The sequence below is a fragment of the Pteropus alecto genome, unplaced genomic scaffold, assembly GCF_000325575.1.
Source record: "Pteropus alecto unplaced genomic scaffold, ASM32557v1 scaffold202, whole genome shotgun sequence".
Classification (NCBI taxonomy): domain Eukaryota; kingdom Metazoa; phylum Chordata; class Mammalia; order Chiroptera; family Pteropodidae; genus Pteropus; species Pteropus alecto.
In genome coordinates, this window is record NW_006432451.1 from 2,244,073 (window position 1) to 2,265,580 (window position 21,508).

Consider the following 21,508-nt stretch of genomic DNA (forward strand, 5'->3'; position numbering starts at 1 on the left):
ACTGGATTTGTTACTCCTATTATGTATGTCTTTTTTTCCCCCTTTTGAAATGTTTGAAACATACAGATCACATTGCACTGATCATAGAACTTCTGGGGAAGGTGCCTCGCAAGCTCATTGTGGCAGGAAAATATTCCAAGGAATTTTTCACCAAAAAAGGTAAAATAGATGTGTTTGTTCCCAGACATTAAGGGAACAAAAATGTTTAAAACTTAAGAGGTAAGTACAGCTGAGTACATGTTCCTGGCACCTACAGAAGGATGATCCTACTTTGAATGCTGAGGTTACTTAGCAGAGGGGTGAAACAGTATGGTCACGATCAGAAACTGAAGCCAGATCCTCTGGGTTCAAATCCTAGCCTCTCCACTAGTTATGTGGCCTCAGTTTGCTGATTTCTAAATTGAGATAATGTTTACTTCCTATTAAATTAGTTACTATTCGTATAGAGACTAGCATAAAGTTGGTTGATTACTACTATACATCACTTCTGAAAAATGGGCAAATTTTTGCTAGCATTTGGCCTAAGAACTGCATCTATCAAAGGGCAAGTTGTTTTTTTTTTTAAGCTTAAAGGCAGTATTAAATGTCACTCACCTTATAGCCTATTGACACCTAGCATAGTCATATGAATTAGCTTTATGCTCTATAGTTTCATAAGCTTATGTTATCACTTATTCGTAAAGGAAACAAAGATAAAACTCTCACCTCAAATTTTTGACTTCATATATGTTGGCATATTTAAATATGTATTTCTTGTGCATTGCAAATAAAATTTAAAAGTTGAAATGTGAAAACTTGATGTAGAAGGGATTAGAAAACTATCTGGCTATTTTTCCCCTTTTTGGCATGGTTCCTTTTTTCTTCACATCTGGTACATTAGTGCTGAGAAAAATCATTTTTCCCAACATCGATAGCAAGCATACTCAGAAACATTTCTCAATGTTCCTCTTTGGGGCAGGAAAGTGTGAAGTGCCCCATAAGAGTTCCTCCTTGAGTGCAAAGTCAGATTAATGGCATGTGTGTACCAAGTAGACAATTAAATAGATATTCACTTCCCACGGAAGAAACATCAGATAAGTGTTGTATAAGAAGAATTTTTATGGCATTTACTTAATAAGCCACTGATAATTGACTGTCTTTTTAAGAAATTATACATCACAAAAGCAAAAAATAGATTGACGTTCCAGAATAGTTCAGAGGTGATACAGCTGTATCTGAAAGCTATATGGAATTTATTCTTTTAGTTTTGTTGCTTTTATACATCTTTGACATGGTTTTAGCTTTCTATTTTTAAATTACTGCCAATTTTGAAGTAACATCTACTAGACTATCAAGCCAAAAAAATAAAGTATAAGCAAATTGTTCTTGGTATATGGTTATAAGCTGTCTCTGACCACCATATGAAACCACGTTGAGTACATAGGCATTTAATATTCATTTTAATGAATACCTAGTTCCTGAGAGGCCTACCCAATTTGACTGGGACTAAAATCCCAGAATGGTGAAACAAACAACTTTTCTTAAATTTTTAGACCCTCATAAAAAATGGAGACAGTTCTTTCCAAGGAATGGATTAGAGAAGAGAAGTGCTTTTCGAATGGATGATTAGATTCTGATGGCGAAATCTGATTCTTTATAGAGTACCTGGATTAGTTCCTGGATTTCCACAGAAGAATTTTGTCACTTGTCGATGTTGGTCAGTTTCTTTTGTATTGTTTTTACCCTAGGTGACCTGAAACACATCACAAAGCTGAAGCCCTGGGGCCTTTTTGAGGTTCTGGTGGAGAAGTACGAGTGGTCTCAGGAAGAAGCAGCTGGCTTCACGGATTTCTTGCTTCCCATGCTGGAGCTGGTCCCCGAGAAGAGAGCCACTGCTGCTGATTGTCTCCGGCACCCTTGGCTCAACTCCTAAGTCTAGCCAGCACCGCAGCAGAGCGTACCCGCAGGCCCTCCACCCTTCCTCTCCTAGCACTTCCCTCTTCCCTTTTCAGGATGAAGCTCTTCCTTCAAGGGTTTCTAGGTGTTTTTTTTGTTTGTTTTTTTTTAATCCAACATGTTCATTTGGGTTTGCTTACTTGACCCTGTGGAGATTCTCCCACAGCCATTGGGCATCCTAGGTGAATTTGGCCTTGATTGGGCTTTGCCAAAGACTAATGGACTAAAATGTGAAACAGCCTCTCACCCTGTACCCTTGTCTTTCCATTAGGACATCCTTTAAATTATAAGCAGCCTTTTTTAAAAGAGCTATGAAGATATATGAGCTCATCCTTTTATTCATTGACTCTAAGAGTCAAATTTTCTAGCGCATATCCTATTGCCAGCAGAAGGGTGAGAAGGGGGAGAAGGGTTTTACTTCTCTGTACAGCAGAGACATTAAACTTGCTGTATCCAGGCTGCATCACCTTCCTGGATTGTTTCTGTTGTTTATGTTCATATTTTCTCCTGCGACTTTTAAGCTACTGTCTTTTTAAATGAGCTGCATAAACACCAAATTTGGGTACCATTTTATCACTGTTCAAAGCACTGTCATATTCTTTTCATCCTTTAATAACTCTAAGATCCTTGAATCTTCAGTCTGATTTTTGATGAAAACAAAAACAGAACCACTGACTAGGAATTTCTTCAGAATCACAGATGTTCTGCAAACAGTCTTCTTCTGTGTGTATTCTGTTACCCTAACAGCAGAATTATTATGATTGGCTGTTTGTGTTTTGGGGGTTTTGTTTTGTTTTTAATCCCTGGCTGGCACTTTACTCATTGCACTTGAGTTTATTGCCCCATAACTAAAGAATTCAAGATGACTCTAGAAAGGTGATCTGGATTTTACAGATATCCCATCTAAGAAGAAAATATCCTAGAGTTCTTGATTCTTTTCCAAACAGTCCCTTAACTTTTATTTACAGCTTTTACTTTACCTTGTCCAAAATTTAGCCTTGAAGAAGTTTCCCTCTGTGGCCTTGCCTTTCTCATTTTCTCAGAGGCTTCAGGTCTTAATTGAAATCCCAAGATAAAAGAACCAAGGGGAGGGGTGGGATGGCACTTTTTTCACTGTTTATTTTGAGGGCTTGGTGGGTTTTTGTTGTTTTTGTTTTTTGTTTTTTGTTTTGGTTGGTTGGTTATTGAAGATTAGCCATTCTCTGCTGCTATTTCCTTGTATAATGTAAGTTTTTTTTTAACTGCAATTTTGAGATGATTGAGATGTACTTGAGGCTTTTTTCTTTCTTTCTTTCTTTTTTTTAATGAGAAAGGCTTTGTGAATCTTATTTTAGGATGGGCCTCTCCTAGACTTGCCCTAAACATTGCATATTCCTCGGATCATACTGAAAAGCAAAAGAGGGGCAGGATTGAGGTCACCGCTGCTTCAGCATGGACCAAGTGGGCCTTTGGGATTACAGCATTCTCCAGAAGTGGCTGCAGGACTCTGATTTACAGAAAGCCAAGGAGGTGCAACTTGAGGCTCTACTAGCAAAGCTACCGATGAGACTATTGGGTAGCCAGCTTTCTATACGGGAAATTGGAATCTAGATTGTCATTTATCCATCAACAATGACGAAGGAAAAAGTGGTGCAATTATGCAATCCATTTAACTCATAAACATTACCCTGAGTAACTATGACCAGCCATTCATCGGATCCTTGATTGGGTAGTCCTGAAATCAGACATGTTCCTGTAGAAAGAATTTTAAGTGAGGCTGTCTATGCACCTATCAGGAATAAAGAGAATAGATTGTATCAAACAACGGCAGGGAAAATCCTTCAGCAATTCTAATCCACTTTGGGTTTTCAGCGATAACATATATCTAAAGCAATAGCAGACTAGAACTGAATTCTTTTCTACACTGTAAAAATCACAATTGTGGAATTACAGGAATTCTGGTGGTGATATTAAGGTGAAATAACAAAAAACAAAAGAAGGCCCCATTTTAACAATTGACATGAAATTTTAGTAATTTAGAACCTATAATTTCATTTTGGAAATGTTTCCCGCACCAAATAAGGGCTTTTCCCCCTTTCATTTAAGGAGCCAGATGAATTAGAAGCTGTGGAAAGAGGCAGCTGTAGAATTTGATCTTCCAAGTACCCCATGTACCTTTACTGAACTTAATCATAATACTATCAGATTGCCATGATCTCACTAAAGGATTTCTATTTGCTGTCAGTTAAAAATAAAACCCTGAATACATTTTTATTCTTTCTACTGGGTGCATTGTCTGTTTTCTTTGTAATTGCAATACAATAAATAATTTAATAACCTACATGTTTCCAGAAAAATAACAAAAAACAAAAGAAGGCCCCATTTTAACAATTGACATGAAATTTTAGTAAGAGAGAACCTATAATTTCATTTTGGAAATGTTTCCCGCACCAAATAAGGGCTTTTCCCCCTTTCATTTAAGGAGCCAGATGAATTAGAAGCTGTGGAAAGAGGCAGCTGTAGAATTTGATCTTCCAAGTACCCTATGTACCTTTACTGAACTTAATCATACTATCAGATTGCCATGATCTCACTAAAGGATTTCTATTTGCTGTCAGTTAAAAATAAAACCCTGAATACATTTTTATTCTTTCTACTGGGTGCATTGTCTGTTTTCTTTGTAATTGCAATACAATAAATAATTTAATAACCTACATGTTTCCAGAAGACTTGTGTTCGTTTGTTGCCGAAGTTGGTCTGACCCAGGCTTCTGAGTCGAGGAAAGGATGGGTCAGTGCGTGTGCCCTTTAACTTCAGTATGCTGTGAAACTATAACTTGAACACATGCTGCTTTGTCAGGTTTGTAGCTTTGCTTCTGCTTTAAATTGGGGGTGGAGTGGGACTAACAAAGTACATTTTGGGAAATTCTAAGAAAATTGTTATTTCCTACATCTGATAGCCTTTTCCCCAAAATATTTGTGGTATGATTTCCCCCCTCAGGTTATAATCATATTATATACAAAATGCCAAAGATTTGTGAACTCTGACGAAGGCACTGTGGTATGATGAATACTTGTGCACAAGTTTTCATACACTTGTCTCATTCACTCCTTAGGATAAATTCTTAGAAATCAAATGGCTGGGCCAGAGAGTAAGCACATTTTTAAGGTTTTTAATAAATGTTGCCTAACTTATGTGGAGAACAGTTTGGACTGTTTGGCTGTGACCAAGAGTACTTGAATGGATCTGTTGTAATCTCATTCATTTTATTCCTAATAGTTTGCCCAAAAAAAGGGGAGTATCTTGTTTTAATTTGCATATTGGGTAACTAGTGAAGTCAGAAACTTGTTCCTGGGTTTTATTGCCCATTTTTATTTTTTTGGTCATTTACCTATATTACCCACCTTTCATTTGGTGTGCTTCCTTATTTGATGACTTGGTAAGGATTTGTTATATATTAAAGGTAATAGATTTTTGTATTTTTGCTATCACATACTTTTCCAGGTTTTAATTTGCCTTTCATTTTCATTTGTGATATTTTTTAGTGTTACTCATAGAAAGTCCTTCCCTGCTCCTGAACTACATAAACTGTTCTAGTTAATTTGTAGTGTATTCATACTGTAGTGTTGACCAGAATGTAACCTGTCTTAAAAAACAATCTAAAAAAATTAAATTGGGATTTATCAAACCAATATGTTCATCAGACTGACCCATCTAGGCAGTTGCACTAAGCCTTGTGTTAACTATTTGTACCAAGAACTCCCAGGGTTTTGGAAAACTTCGGTGCTTGTTGTAGGAATGCTCAGCTATCTCAAAAGAACCAGTGCACTGGGGCAAAGGTATAACCCACCTTTAACCCTTCATTTGCCCTGAGTGTCCACAGGGAACTCCAGAACAGGCCCAGGTTTCAGATGGATTTTATTACTGCCCATTCTTTATTTTGAAACCTGCAGTCTTCCAGTTTGGCCTTATGAGGAAAGTGATTTGCTCTTAGACTGTTTGTATCATAGAAAAGTGATTTATTGGTGATAGAATCTGAACTTAATTTGCTCCCAAAATAAGGCCTTATGACACCAGAGAAGTTCGAGTAGTCCTTTGTGTTTTGCCACCAATTTGGTGCCTTTAGAATTAGCAAGGCATTGTTAACGTACAGCTTTCAAAACTTTCAAAACAGTATGTAAAAGTAATATATGGACCTTGAGACCTGAAGAATTTTGGTTTTTGTCACTGAAGTCTTGTTTTTAAAAGTTGGAATTAAAAAACTAAATGTGTGATATGCATTTGTTTTTAAGTCCTTGCACAAATATTAATCCACACCAAGTCCTTGTGATCCAGAAATATCCCAGTTTAGAAACCAGAAAATTTGAGATATGATGTTAAGTGTTTAGAAGTTTTAACTAAGCAAGTTTACATTAGTACCTAGTTCTGTTACTGACTGCACCATTCCTTATAAACGGAGGATGGTTTTTTTAAAGTCAAAAGGAAAGTTTATTAGACATGGGATAATGTTCCATAGCGTAGTCTCCTCTCGGAGACAGACTCAGAGGGGGACAGGGACAGAGAAAAGAGGGACCAAGGGAGGAGCGTTTTTAATACATAGGTAATTGATTTGATTTGATGTCCTCCCAAGTTCACTTTTTATCATAATCTCTCGTCCCTAATTCACGTCTAGCTTTTGCCCATTTTAATATAACAAGCCTTGCCCTCCAATTGACAGAACTGGATTGTGTTAAGGAAGTGCATCTGCTACCTATTTGAGCTATATTCTTAGAACTTAAGCCCCCAAGATATTGCACGGGTAGCTTTGGATTTACTAAATATAGAGGAAAGTATGGCAATGTTGGAAATTAATGGACCTTACTTTAAGTCCGCGAGGTTAGATAGATGAGTTTTGAGGGTTAGGGACCTTCATCTTCAGCAACTTATTTTATTACAAAATAAACATATCCATCAGCACATAAAGTTACTAGAATCTAATCGATTCCAATAAAGCATTCCGGTAAATGCCCGTTTCAGCAATTAGGAGTAACTATGAAAGAACTTTTAAAAGGACTCCAATGATTCCCACCCACCCGATAATCACACAACTTGCCTAATCTCCTTGCCTTGAATGTGGACTGGACTTCGTGATTGTTCTATCAGATTAAGACAGACAACTGGATGTCATTTCTGAGACGGGGTCACAAAAGGGCTGTGGCTTCTGTGTACCCACCTTTGCTCTGGGGAAGCAAGCTGCCGTGTGAATATACCTGTGGGGAGACCTGGGCCCTCAGTACAACAACCTGGGAGAAACGGAATCCTGCAGACAACCACTGATCTTGGAAGCAGATCCAACGCCTTAATAGCCCTGTGAGAAAACGAGGCAGAGACAATTGGCTAAGACTTGCCGGATTCCTAACCCACAGAAACAAATGTTTTAGAGCCACTCAATTGTGGGTAATTTGTTATGCAGCAATAGGTAATTAATATAAAGGTATAAGATAAAGCCTTTGGGATAGCCATCCAGTTCACATTTCATTTATAAATGACTAGACCGTCCTCTCAGCCAGATCTGCTCAGGGCTAGTCATTGTGGGTGAAACTTGGGTGTCACAACTGTCCCTAGCCCCCCAGCCCAAAGCAGTGGTGAGCCTGAAGTGAGGAAGGAACAAGGCAACTTGGTTAGAGGAATGCTGGTTTTATTTTCTATATACCTTCATCGATGAGATTTGAGGTGCCTTTTAAGAATTTATTTAAAGGTAAAGCCACTTGAAAAGAGCGAACAAGTAGTTCCTAGGTATTAACCAAATTCATCGCTATTATTGGAGAGGGCAAATTCTGAGTTTCCTCGAAGACAAACCTAAGTGAAACACTGGGTCATATGACTGTGAGTTCTTCCCCAGCACTGAAACTCGCTGTTCTGTTAGAGTGAGGTGTGGGCTGTTGGCAGATGCACCTTAAGCGCTCCCCATCCTGTGAAGCTTCTGTGAACCACCACGGTTGCCATTTCAATGAGAAATATTTTGAGGGTAGAGAGGCTTTCAGAAATTTCTTTTTGCCTCATAAAAAGTAAAGTTAAGAAATAAATGAAATTTAGCTAGAAAACTCACTAGGCTACAGAATTTATCAAATTTTGCCATTCGTCAAGCTTACATAAAGTAGGTGTCTGGCTCCGAAATTTTATCGACTCAAGAAAATATGAATATGGCTGTTCTTAAATCCCATTCTAATAATTCCTATCAGCGACAACTGGGACAGTGCAGGGAGAGTTCTCATTCTTAGCCCATCTGAACTAGAGAAGAAACACTGCACTGACTGGGCAGGTTGTCAGAGTATATTGGTTAAAAACCATGCCCTACAGCCCGGGAACAAGAAACCTGTTTTCTGTGTCATTGCTGCTTGATCAAGCAACAACAAGATCCATACAGTTTTGTGTGTGTGTTTTTTTTTTTTTCAGCATTTACCCCCTTCCCCCTGTGAGAGAACAGAACCCACATTTTCTCTTTCCTGAGTAAATAAAGACCAGAAAACACCTGTTCCTCTGGATACTTCACTGCAGATGACCAACAAAACTTTGTTTATAATGCCCCATCCCACAGGCACGGAACAGCCTAAAGAACCTGTCATTGTTTTGGCATTTGCTACAATGAGATATTTTCTAAATTGAGTTCCCCTCTGGAAAATGGCAAAATTGTGCCATTTACTATGCCAAATCCAAAATGTTTTACAAGAAATGTCATCTATTACTATAACTTACTTGGACACAAGTAACAAATTTCCAAAGCTGGTAGCCAGTTCTGATGAGTCAGTGGGGGCACTGTGAAAAAAATGTGATTTGGGGTTCCAAAGAGAAAAAAGTGAATTTAGTCTCATAAGGTTTTAGATCCTATGTTCACCCAATCCTTATTAGACTTCCAGAAGGATTCAGGATCTGGTGGCCTCTCTATTCCTTACCCACCTCTGAGCATCAATAAGAAAATAAGACGTGAGAAAAGAGAAGCAAAGGACTCCCTAAACCTCAACCTGAAACAATCCAGCATGCTCACAGCCACCTCTTCTTCAGTCACTCCTTACAGCCAGTGTTAGTTCCTGGTGTGCCTTCAGACAAGGGTACCCTCAGTTAATGAGGCTCTCGGAGACTCAGACCTGGAAGCCTCTAAACATGGACTCATTCCGCCATCTCAATTTACAGGAGAGAAGCCTCGTGAGGATAAAACGATTTTCGGGTACAAAGGGACAGAAAGAGAACTTGGGTCCCCTGTCAGGAGAATACTACCCATTTCTCTGAATATCTTTGATGTGGATCACTGCAGTTCTGTTTCACCTGAAATTTTTCTATAGACAGTAGGAGGTCCTGTCTCAGAAGACTGTCAGGTTCTAATAATCCTATAATGAAAGGCTTCAGGGCTTCCAGCCTATAGTAGCCAGCGACAGGGACACGCAGGAACAAGTTTTTATCTCTGAAGAAGTCTATCCCCTAATTTTCCATTGTCAGGGAAGTAGATGACCTGTGATATTAAGAAAAAAACAACAAAGATTGCAAGATTATAAAATTTGACACTTTTAAAGCCAAAAAAAGAACGTTCTCCCTGTATGCTCACAATTTGGTTTAGTCCTACCCAGATACACAAACTTCCTCATTAGTGTATAAGATTGCATTTAATGTCTCTCAAGTAAAAAACTCATGACCATTAAAATATAAATAAAATGTAGAACAAACAAAAAAAAAACAGCATACACAGAGGTATAGTTACCTTTGATTCAGTAATTCCACTCCAGAATTTTTCAAAAAGTTATTATCTATGACAGCAATCCTAAATGGCTAATACCACGGCCTGGTTTAGCAATTAAATGGTATTCCAGTACTGTGGAGTCAAAGGCTTTTTAAAAGATTTATAATGAACATTGCAAAAACATAAGAAAATGTCTATACTCTACTAGCGTGTTACTCAAAGTGTGACCCCCACTCCAGCACCCATCGCTGGAGAGCTGGTTAGAAATACAGCATCTGTGGCGCCACTCCCAAAATCAGAATCAAATCCCTAGGTGATTGGGTGCATATCAAAGTTTGAAAATCATCTAATGTATGGGCTAATGCTGATGTATAATTATTCAAAAAAAAAAAACCCCAACATATCTATATGGTCACAGACTAGAAGATACTTTGCAAAAATTAAAAGTTTAAATGGAGAAATTCCCTCCTACCCAACAAAGTGCCCAGCCAGCTGTGGGTCCTTAATAAATGGCAGCTGTTAGGAAGGTGATACTGTTGTGGGGTTTTTTTTCTTTTTCTTTTTTTAAATGCGTTCCTTAATGTTCTTGTTAAATCACATTTTGGAAACTTAAAAGACAATAAGGAAATTAATATGCTGTGCTTCCTTTTCAACCATATATTAAAACTGGTTAAATTGTGTTTTTCTTTTTGCCTCAGCTATCAGGAAGCATAGAGCTAAATTTAATACTCAATACAGTAATTCTATTAGCCTAGCTTTCTGTAATATGTGTTTTCCTCTTATGACTGTCGTTTTCCATTTTATTAGGTTTTCTAGTATGTTTCCTACAAATCAGTTAAAATTCTTTCTGAAAATGAGGGTCCGAATTACAATAATAACTTCTAAACAGCCATTCGTGTTTGCCAGTCTCCACAAAAAGATAGTTTATGAAACCACCTGCCTGTTTTAAATTATTTCTTCTTTCTCTGTTATTTTCCACTTCTCAAGACACAACTAAAGTGTTCCTGTTTGCCTTTGGCAAAGGTCTCGGATGCCAGCTGGCTCCTGCCCCCCTGGGTGATCCCCAGGCCACACCACATCACAGCCCCTGTAGTCCAGCCCCATGAGTTATTCTGCCTGAGGCTTCCTTTTCATGGCTGAATAATATTCCATTAAATGAAGCGGAGGCCATAGCCCTTCCAAAGGTGCACAGACCACCCTTCAGTGGAATTACTGACCTTCAGCGGCTTCAGACTTCCTCTGCAATGAAAAAGAGAAAGAATAGTATTTGTTTACAGCCAAGCCTTGTTTTCAGGATAATTCCCCGCACACTACTTGCTCTCCAAACTAGATCAAATTCCTCTCATTCACTCTCAAGAAAGCTTGCACTTTTTATTCGTCATGTTTTTCAGCTTATCATTCCATATTGCTAGATTGTCTCTGTTACTAGACTGTAAAGTCCAATTCAGACTTCTCTCTTCTCAGTACCCCCTAGGCCTAAAGACGTTGATGAGCAACTGAGCACAAGAGCTGTTATTGGCTGTGCCGATGGATGATGTAAAAAGTGGGGATACTAGAAAAGCAGAAGGGAGAGAGAACTGATATTTATTAATCACCTATAATATGCAGGCATTGTTAGTGTTCTATATACACTGTTTAATCCTCAGCACATTTTTTTTTATTGAGATATAATTCACTAACATACGTTTTATTCATTTAAAGTGTACAACTTGGTGATCTTAAGTGTATTCACTAGGTTGTACAACCAAGAAACCCTGTGCCCATTAGCAATCACTCCTGGTTCCCCTTCTTCCCAGCCCCAGACAACTACTGAAATCTACTTTCTGTCTCCATGGATTTGCCTGTTCTGAACATTTTATATAAATGAGATCATGCAATATATGGTCTTTCACGTCGGGCTTCTTTGTAAAGTTTTCAGATTCATACATTGTAGCAATTTTTAGTATTTTGTTCCTTTTCATGGCTGAATAATATTCCATTAAATGAATATACACATATTGTTTATCCATTCATTAATTGATGAGCATTTGGGTTGTTTCCACTTTTTGACTCCTGTACTGCTATGAACATTTGTGGACAAGTTTTTGCATGAACACATGTTTTCTATTTTCTTGTGTCTATACCTAGGAGTGGAATTGCTGGGTCACCTTGTAACTCTATGTTTAATCATTTGAGAAATTGCCATTCTGTTTTCCAAAGCACTGCAAGATTTTACATTTGCACCAGCAGTGTACAAGGGTTCTAATTTCTCACATGCTCAACAACGTTTGTTATTGTTCAACTTTTCTATTATAACCATCCTAAGTGGGTGTGGAGTAGTATCTCCTTGTGGTTTTGAACTGCATTTTCCTAATGACTAATGGTGTTGAGTATCTTTGCGTGTGCTCATTGGCTATTTGTACATCTTCTTTAGAGAAATGTCTATTCAAATCCTTTGTCCATTCTTAAAATTGGATTATTTGTATTTTTATTGTTGAGTTGTAGGAGTTCTTAATGTATTCTGGATACTAGAATTATTATTATGATTTATAAATATTTGTTCCCAATATGTGGGTTGTCTATTCACTTTCTTGATGGTGTAATTTGAAGCACAAAAGTCTTCAATTTTGATGGAATCCAAATTATCTATTTTTTAATTTGGTTGCTTGTGTATTAGGTGTCACATGTAAGAAACCATGGCCTAATTCAAGGTCGTAAAGATTTACACCTATGTCTCCCTTTAGAGTTTGACAATTTTATAGTTTACGCTTATGTCTTTGCTCCATTTTGAGTTAATTTTTGTATGTAATGTGAGATAAGTGGTCCAACTTAATTTTTTTGCATGTGTATATCTGATTGTTCCAGCACTATTTATTGAAAAGACTGTTATTTCCCACTTTGAATGGTCTCAGCACCCTATTTGAAAATCACTTAGCCATTGATGTTTAGGTTTATTTCTGGACTCTCAATTTCATTCCGTTGATCTCTATGTCTATCCTTATGCCGGTGTCACGTTATCCTGATTACTAGCTTTCTAGTAAGTTTTGAAATCAAGACGTGTCCATCCTCTGACCTTGTTTTTCTTCAAAATGGTTTTGACTATTCTGGGTCCCTTGCATTTTTATATGAATTTTGGGATCAGATTGTCAATTTTTTCAGAAAGCCAGCTGGGATTTTGATAGAGACTGCATTGAATCTGTAGATCAGTTTGGGGAGTAGTACCATCTTAACAATATTAAGTCTTCTGATCCATGAATTTGGATGTTATTTATTTAGGTCTTTAATTTCTTTCAACGATGTTTTTAAATTTTCATGTATAAGTTTTGCACTTCTTTTGTTAAATTTATCCGTATTTTATTTTTTGATGCTATTGTAAATGAAATTATTTTCTTGATTTCATTTTTACATTGTTCATTGCTAGTGTATACAAATCCAAAAGATTGATTTCATTTGATTGTTCATTGCTAGTGTATACAAATCCAAAAGATTTTTGTATCTCTTATATCCTACAATCTTGCTGAAATTGTATATTAGCTCAAATAGTTTTTAGTGGATTATTTAAGATTCTCCATATACAAAATCATGTCATCTACTAAAAAGACAGTTTTACTTCTTCCTTTTATTTCTTTTTCTTGCCTAATTGCCCTGATCATAAGCTTCAGTACAATCTTCGATAGAAGTGATAGAAGTGACAAGAGCAGACATTCTTATCTTGTTCCTGAGCACGATCTTTTGAAGTAGGTACTTTTTCACAAATGGAGAAAAACCTGCCTCCTAGCCCATGAAAATGAGGCTTAGATGAGAAAACTGAGACTCAGAGAAGTTAAATAACCTCTACAAAGTCACACAGCTAGTTAACAATAGGGCCAAAATTTTAAATCCAGTTCCGACTCCAGAGCCCATACTCATTTTCCTCTGCCTCCTTAACCCCTAGAGAGTAGATTAGCAGCCATATACTGCGCGAGGCTTCACTTCTGCTTTGTTTCATTCATGCCGCACAATAACGAAAGTGGCAGAGCAGGGGTTAGTGTCCCCCCTTTTACTAGAAAGAATACTGACATAAAGTGACATGGAAGACCTGGGACTCAAACTCTGCTCTCCTGACCCAGTTTTGTGCTTTGACAGGAGCAACGACTACTTCCTTGAGCAGTTAGATGTATTCGGAAAGGTTATGTGGGTGTTTCCTAACAGGTAATAAACAAAAAGGATAAATTAAATCCTGTATGATAGTGAGGGGACTAAAGTATGGAGAGGAAAAAAGTCTGAAAAGATTGGGGACGAGGTATGCGGGATATGAAAGGAGCGGGACAAGGAAGGAGAGGAAAGCAAATTGACATTTTGATTAGTAAAGAAAGTGTCAAAGGAACAAAACAATTTCTTTTTAAGAAAACACTTTAAAGAGGAATTATGTGAATAAAATTTCTTGCGGGCTAAAAGAATCCCTTCTGAAAAAAAGAGAAAGCAAATGAGCAATATAAAAACGCTGTGTGTCTGTGTGTGTGTCTGTGTGTGTGTGTGTTTGTCCAGACAGATTTAAGGGTGGCCTTGCCTTGGGGCTTGGAGCTAGACAACGCACCTCCTCAAGCCTCCCTGGGAGAACCTCCCTCACTGCAGAAAGTGCTGGTTGTGCAGATTGCTGCTGGAATCCCTGCCTCCAACCTTTTTTTGCAGGATTACTGGGAGGATTAAATAAAAAACGGCCCCTGTGAACAAACCTTATATCACTCCTGCACATAGAAGAGGCTCAATAAATACTAGTTCCATTTCCCTTCCCTTTATAGGGCCCCAGGCCCTAAGCATTCCCAGCACCCAGGAACTCTCCGAATCTCCTGCATTAGAAACATCTCTCTCTCTCCTCCTTGGACTAGCTCATTCTGGTAATTTGATTTCCATCTTAACCACATAACTTAGGTTTGTGAGTTTTTCTTCTTCCACCTCCAAACAAGGGTGAGCTGTTTCCAATTACTTCCCTCTGGAGAAGGGGGCGGTGGGCTCGGCCAGAGACTTGATCTGGGCTCCTCTTTGCTACCACTTTTCTGTGCACCTCTAGATGGTCTCCGTTCGGGGATTCAAATTCTTCATCTGGGAAGAGTCGTTGGTCACAGGGGATAAGGGAGTTTGGCTGTTTCTTTTTTTCAGGTCCCAAGACAATTATGGGGAAAGGAGACTGGAGAGGCTCTGAGGTGTGACAGGCCCCTCATAGTGACCACCTGCTGGTATTAGGCATTTTGGGATTCACAAGGGTGTGAGACAGGCCTTGCCTTATGACTAGAAGATGAAATATTTGTGCTGAAAAAGCCCCTCAAGATAGAGAAAGAGCCTAATGAGAGACAGGAACAGGAAGGATCCTAGGAGGAAGGCAGGTCAGTGGGAAGCAATCTGAGGACGCTTCCTGAAGGGTCTGCCTGGGCCTCCAGGGTCAGCTACAACTGACTTTATGACTGAGAAGTAGGATTCGCACGAGGGAACTGAAACAGAATGGGCATACAGAGAGCCCCAAGACTACCCTAACCCCAGGGTGTTCAGCTCTCACCATCTGTAGTCCAGGATCTGTCACTTCTGCACCTCAACCTGCCCTTCTGCTCCTTCCCCAACAACTCATCCCCTCTGCCCCGCTGTTGTTTCTCTCCCCTCCTAGCCAACTCCCAGTGTTACTTCGAGACCCAGCCTCAGTGCCACTTTCTATGGGAGACCACATCTGGCTCCCAGGCTGGATCAGGACTCTCTCCCCTGTAGACCCTGAGAGTGCAAGGGGGCAGGAGGACACTGCTCTATCTATCACAGACAGCCTGTGTCACACATGTCTGTCATCACCTCATTGCCTGCCAGTTTGCTACCCTCCACTGGCCTTTGGCCTCTGAGACAAGGCCTGTGTCTGATTAGTCTTGGTGCCCCCACCTCTTGGCCAGGTCCAGTCCTGGGCGAATGGCTGAGAGGAAGCCCCACTTCCCTGGGGGATGGCGAGTTACCTTGTCCATCGGCCTTATAGTCATCAGGGAGCAGCTTGTCCTGCCGGTAGCCCAGCACGAAGGCCAGGAAGGAGAGAATGAGGGCATCTCCGATGCTGAGGATGGCTAGCATGAAGGCCCAGCGGATGGTGCAGTGGCCCAGTGTGTACTTGCCCGTCTGCTCCCCACACATGCGCCGTACCTCACTTGAGTCCCAACCGTCTGGGTAGACCAGGCAGCCAATCATCAGGCCTGTAGCTGAGGGGGCAGGAGGGGGTGCAAATATGTCAGGCTGGGGGTGCTCAGCCTGCTGCCTCTCGCCTTGCACTGCTGTCATTGTGTCACCTCCTTTCTCCTCGTGTTAACAGCCTCGAGAGGCACAAGGGGCAGGTTATACCATCCTTGTAGAACACAGGGGAGAAAACTGAGGCTCCAAGAGCTAAAGCAGCTTGCCCCTGAGAGCAAGCGATCTGAGGTAGATGCAGGAAGCAGAGCTCCTCGGTCCAGAGAGGGTTCTGCCACCATGCCAGGTAGTCCTACCAGGCCTTCACCAGCTCCTCACTTTGGACTGGATGAGGCACTGCCAACCCTGGCTTCGAAGCCCTCTAAAATCTGGTCCCAGACCAGAGAACTCATCATACCTAAGATGTACATTTGTTCATATTTTAACATGTCTGACGTGAGTGCAGTAAGAAAGCTATCAGCTATAGTTACATTAGAATTATTTTTTCTTCGTACTGCACATAAGATGGTGGTGTGTCCTACAATCTGGGTATCTTAAATTCAGTGAATACAGAAAGTAGTCCAGCCCCATCTCTTACTGCTTCCTTCATGAACCTTCCTCTCAAGCAATCAGGCCTCCTCACTCTTACCTGATCCATTACAGTGAAGTTGCCACAATTCCCTGAATTAATCTCCTGCTTAAAATGCTGATTCCACGGTCAGGGTTGGGCTCAGGAATCCCTGTTTTTAAAAGCACTCTTCCAAGGTGATTCTCTCAATAGGAAAAGCCGGGTGACTGGAGCGGGCTGACTGGATTTCAAGCCCAGCTCTTCACTAACTAGTCATGTGAGTCAGAGCAAGCTACTTACGTTTTTTGTTGTTGTTGTTGTTGTTTCACAGTTTCCTCATCTATAAAATTGAGATAATAATAGCATCTACCTGTTTGGATTGCAGTGAGGTTCAAAGGAGTTAATATTGGAAAAGTGCTCAGAGCAGTGCCTGGCACATACTTGGCACTTCGTGAATGTTAGCTACAATTATCCCACCCTGTACTTTCATTGACTTAGTATTTAAATCTAAAAATTTCATTTTTCCCACCTTCCCCCTACTTCTCCTATGCCCTCCCACCAAACCACCATCCCACCTTAGCTGCACAAAGAGGTGACATAATCCTGGGATGTGACCAGAATAACCCCAAGTGCAACCACCATGCAGGCAGGGTGTGCCTTCCCTTATCCGTGCCACTTTCCCACCCCGGGCCCTGCTTGCACAGGCCAGAGGCTCTTTAGTCCCAAGGCTGTCCTTACCCAGGGCCTCCTCAGAGAAGGACCTTACAAGACCCAAAGTTACCTTGGCTTATTCTTGCAAGAAAGGTCAGCAGATCAAACAAATGCACAGTAAGGTGAAAAGATCAGAGTCCCACTTTCCTACCTAAATGTGTCAACCCTATTTTGACTTTTTAATAGGAGGAGCTCATTTATATAGTTCTTTTATAGATCACAAAATACTTCATGTGCCATTTTTTCTCTTGATCCTGACAACAGTTCTGAGAAATAAGCCATTTATTAATATCCTGTTTTACAATTAGAAAACTAAGGTCTCAGAGAAACCAAGTGACTTGCCCAATCATCCAGCTATGGCAGACCCAAGACCTGAACTCATGGCTCCTGACTTTCTTGACTTCAAAGTTAATTCCTCTTCCTCCCAGGCTTTGACATCTCTCCAAAGAGCTGAATGTGTTTAGTGGTGACATTTCAGACTTAATGACAAACTGAAGTGTGTTTCAGGCAGATACTTAACGGCTGGGGAAGAAGGAACCCTCCCAGAGCTCTTTGGTAGAACCTTGGCCCTCTTGATATGAGACCAGCCTTTGGTGCCTGGCATGGCCTCTAGCTCAGTAGAAGAGAAGGAGGTGGGTGAAGACACACACATACACAGATGCTCAGTGTATAGGTGAATAGGTAAATGTGGAAAAAAAGCTGTCCTTCCGAACCTTCCGTTCTCCACATTACTCCTCCCCTTGGCCACTTTCTCCTTCCATAGCATCTCCCAGGGCCTCTGCCTTGGAAACAAGTTGTGACTATGGACCTGGGCACTGTGGAGGTCAACCCTGTTTGTGGTGTCTCTGGACCATCTTAGCACAGTATTAGGCAAGTTTACTTACCCTTTCAGATTTCCATTCTCTTGTCTGTAAAATAGGGATAATAATATCTGACTTGTCTGTAAAATAGGGATAATAATATCTGACTCATAGGATTAAGTGTGATCAGGTATACAAAATGCTTACTAGAGTGTCCGGTACATGGTAAGTGGCCAACTAATGTTAGTCGTTGCTCTTATGATCGTCATTGAAGTCAGATGGAAGCAACCTCAGTGGATATAGATGTCATTAGAGCTGTTGACACATATTCCAGGTACATAGTAAGATTATACTTCCTTGCCCCATTCCCTTGATGTTAAGCAAGGCCATTTGACTTCATTTGGCCAATAAAATGTGAGCAGAAGTGTGGCGTGCATTTCTAGGCCAGAACATTTAACTGCTGGTGTGAGACCTTCCAGGGCTCCCTTTCCTTCTGCAGCGACAGACGATGCTCCATCCACCTGGGTTACAGAAGAGAATAGTGAGGGCAGAGCCCCCAGCAGATCCTCAATGAACATGTACCACAAGCAGGAAATAAACATTTGTTTTAAGCCATTAAGATTTTGAAGTTGTTTGGTACTGTGGTATCACTTCAACCATCCTGACTGATAAAGTTGCGGTTTTTGTTTTTCACATTTACTGAGCACATGATAATGTGTCAGGTACTGTGCAAGGTGTTTTGCATGCATGATATCATCTCCTCCTTGCTAGAACACTGTGATAGGGAATACTGTTGCTACATTCTACAGATGAGGTTACCAAGACTCAGAGAGACAAGCAACTTGCCCTACCTTCGGCCTACACTTGGCATCCAGAAGCTCGATTAATATTATTAAGCTATAGCCCCACCTTCCCTGTCATTCTCCTTTTTCCTTCCTCGGTCCCAGGCTTTCTTGGCAAGGTCAAACTATCTGGTTTAGGCCTCTTCAAATGGATACATCTCCCAGCTGCTGGCTATGAGGCACACCACCTACTTATACCTCCCTTTGGGTCATCTTCCCTTCCCCAGCACTGAGGACTGGAACATGACACCACCTGTGCTCTTCTCCAATATAAATGTTTTACTAGATGGCACCTGGCTACCTCTGCTAACAGTTTTCCAACTCCATGACCCATACATAGTCTGGCTCAGAAGGCCTGCTAACCCTTCCCCCATCAAAGCCTTCCCAGTTCTGCCTATTCAGCAAATGACACCTGTTGTGGGAGGGGGGCAGTGCAGAGAATGAGAGGGATGGTTATATTTCCAGGGTCCCATAACTCTGACATGCAAGACCAGCTGGCAAGCATGCCAGTGTCCATTCTACTCCTCTTTGTCAAAAACTGCTAAATCTTCATTCCCCTTCTTTCTTCCCACTGCCCACCAAGACTTGCCTCACCCCTGCCCCAACCTTTCCCTCATTATATAGTGAGACTACAGAAGAGAGGGAGATGGTAGAGAGGATTTGGAAGGCAGCTCTGGAGCCAGGAGAGTAACCTGGGTACAAGATTTGGAATTAAACATTCTGTCCCTCACTACCTGTGTGCTCAAACACAAGTTACCCACTAGGAGCCTTCTCTATAAAGTAGAAGGAATACCCACCTCACCATGTCATGATGAGGTTCCTCCAGACAAATCTATATAAAGGTACTCTGTAAATCTTTATATTTATATAAACATGTGGCTCAACAAAAATGTCTTTGGAATACACCTAGTTTCTTGTCTTAATTTTCGTAGGTCCTTACAGTTGATCTACTATAGTGTGGCTAAGTCTTATCAGACCCAGATTTCTCATCTATAGTTATGGGAGAGGGGGGCTATAGGTTTCTTTGGTCCCCTCCAAATCTCACAGTCTTGAGTCTATATGTTTAGTTGTCTGCAATTCTGATCCCTGTTTCATTCCCCTCTGTTAAGGATAACACTGCTTCTCATTCTAACCAATGATGTCAAGATGGTTTCACTCTAGTCTGCAGTTCCCAGCACTGCTTCTGGACATTTTCCCAGTATGGACAGTCTATGTACTGTCCTTGCCTTGGGGAGGAACCAAACACTGCAGGATAAAGTCTTAGGCCCTCTCTTCCTGGCTCTAAAATTAATGACTGACCTTAGAATCTGCACTGAGAGCAGTTTGGGGTGGGAGAGAAGGGGTGAGGGCAGGGATATGGAAATCTTTAAAGGAGAAAGAACAAATGCCCAGAGTGGGAGATGGGGACATCTTACAACTTCCTTTTTTCTCTCTCCCAGAGCAGCAACAACCTCTGGTGTGGCCTGTGAGTCAGGACATGTGATTTCTTCTACCAATTAGCTATGTGCTCCTGAGCAAGTCACTTGCCTTCTCTGGGCTTCAGTTCCTCATCAGCAAGATGAGGCAGTTGAACAATTTTATCTCTAAGGTCCTTTCTGTCTCAGCCATTCTAAAATTCCCTACTACTCAGAAGAGTCTACAGAGCCTTGAGTAGGGCTGGGCGAAAGGAGGCAGCTGAGTAGGAGACCCAGAGCCTCCACGGAAAATGGGATGGTGCAGCTGTACCTGTGGCCTGAGGTGCGCCCCTGCCTGCCCTCCCACTATCCCTGCTCACCCGCAGCCAGCTGCATCCATGCGCAGATCTTGTAGACTGTGGCCGTGTTGCAGACGAAGAACAGGCTGAAGCAGATGATGGAGCCAATGATGAGGAACATGGCCAAGGCCACAAAGAACATGGCAGTCTTGAAGGCTCTAGAGGGTATGGAGGAGAAGTCCAGTGGGCCACCCTTGCAGATGAGCTCTGAGGACAGCACGTTACCCACACAGTAGGAGAAAAGGCCGAAGTAGCCTGCCTGCGGTGTGTTGACGCTGTCACCGATCCAATATGGCTGGATGAAAAGGGCCATGACCAGCACCGAGAAGCAGATGGTGAGCGTGCCCCACATCACGCCAACCGCCCGCGAGTTCCGCACATAGTTGGTATGGTAGATCTTGGCTGCTTCCTGGGCAGGGAGCAACTTCACCATAGTGAGGGCGAGGGGCCTGGGCCGGGGCCCTATGGGCTGGAAGTTGGTGTCTGTGCGGATTGAAGCCCAGAAGCAGGTCACTCGCCAGCCTGGTTTGGGAAGGAGGCTGCAGTCAGGTCACAAGGTGAGGGCCTCTCCAAGGAAGAAGAAAGAGAATTAACAGGACAAGGACGACGACTTTGGTTTCTTCGGGGAAAGCTTGTCCAGGTGAATGCATCTGCCTAGCCGGGGCTGTCTCTGGTCTCTTGTCTCCTCTCTAGTCCTTCAGGGTCTCAGGCCGGCGGGCGCCGCCCTGCCCCTCTCTGATTTCCAGCTCAGAGGTCCAGAGAGCTCCGCCCCCTTTGCCCGGCCCCTCCTCCCTCCCTCCTCTGAGAGCTCTGTTTCAGCACCGAGGCCAGCGCTCCAGGACTCGGGGAGGGAGGAAAGGGCGGGGAGGCGGGGAGTGAGGGAAGGGGCAGACCTGGCCCAGGGAGGCACAGAGTGCCTCCCGGCCCAACGCACACACCGCACACCCCGGCCACAGGAAATCGAGACCCCTCTTCACTCTCCTGAGTGAGGACAATAATTGAGAGGGTGGAACGGCGGCTGTCACATTCCTCCTGCTTGATTCCTGTCGCAAAAACGCT

The 21,508-nt window shown here is 41.6% G+C and overlaps 2 protein-coding genes across 2 annotated transcripts in view; one reads left to right on the top strand and one right to left on the bottom strand.

The window, feature by feature from the left end:
- SRPK1 (SRSF protein kinase 1) overlaps window positions 1-4,197 on the top strand; it is a gene marked incomplete at its 5' end in the record, with an annotated part of 71,561 nt that extends 67,364 nt beyond the window's left edge. Inside the window, 2 exons of the mRNA XM_015585896.2 lie at window positions 67-159; window positions 1,728-4,197. Coding sequence (XP_015441382.2) covers window positions 67-159; window positions 1,728-1,912 — 278 coding nt within the window. The remainder of the gene's footprint in view (window positions 1-66; window positions 160-1,727) is intronic.
- Window positions 4,198-14,498: 10,301 nt separating this feature from the next.
- LHFPL5 (LHFPL tetraspan subfamily member 5) lies at window positions 14,499-21,283 on the bottom strand. The gene is made up of 3 exons (XM_015585857.1): window positions 20,471-21,283; window positions 15,574-15,810; window positions 14,499-14,686 (listed from the first exon to the last, which is right to left on the bottom strand). Exons 1-3 carry the CDS (start codon window positions 20,880-20,882, stop codon window positions 14,499-14,501), a joined length of 837 nt encoding a protein of 278 aa, XP_015441343.1. The 5' UTR covers window positions 20,883-21,283.
- Between the last annotated feature and the right edge of the window lie 225 nt (window positions 21,284-21,508).

Coding starts and splice junctions, on each gene's coding strand:
- LHFPL5 (XM_015585857.1), bottom strand. CDS start 20,882: ATGGTGAAGTTGCTCCCTGCCCAGGAAGCAGCCAAGATCTACCATACC. Junction 15,811..20,470: donor ATGGATGCAGCTGGCTGCGG/GTGAGCAGGGAT, acceptor CTGCCCCCTCAG/CTACAGGCCTGATGATTGGC. Junction 14,687..15,573: donor CTATAAGGCCGATGGACAAG/GTAACTCGCCAT, acceptor GACTCTTCCCAG/ATGAAGAATTTGAATCCCCG.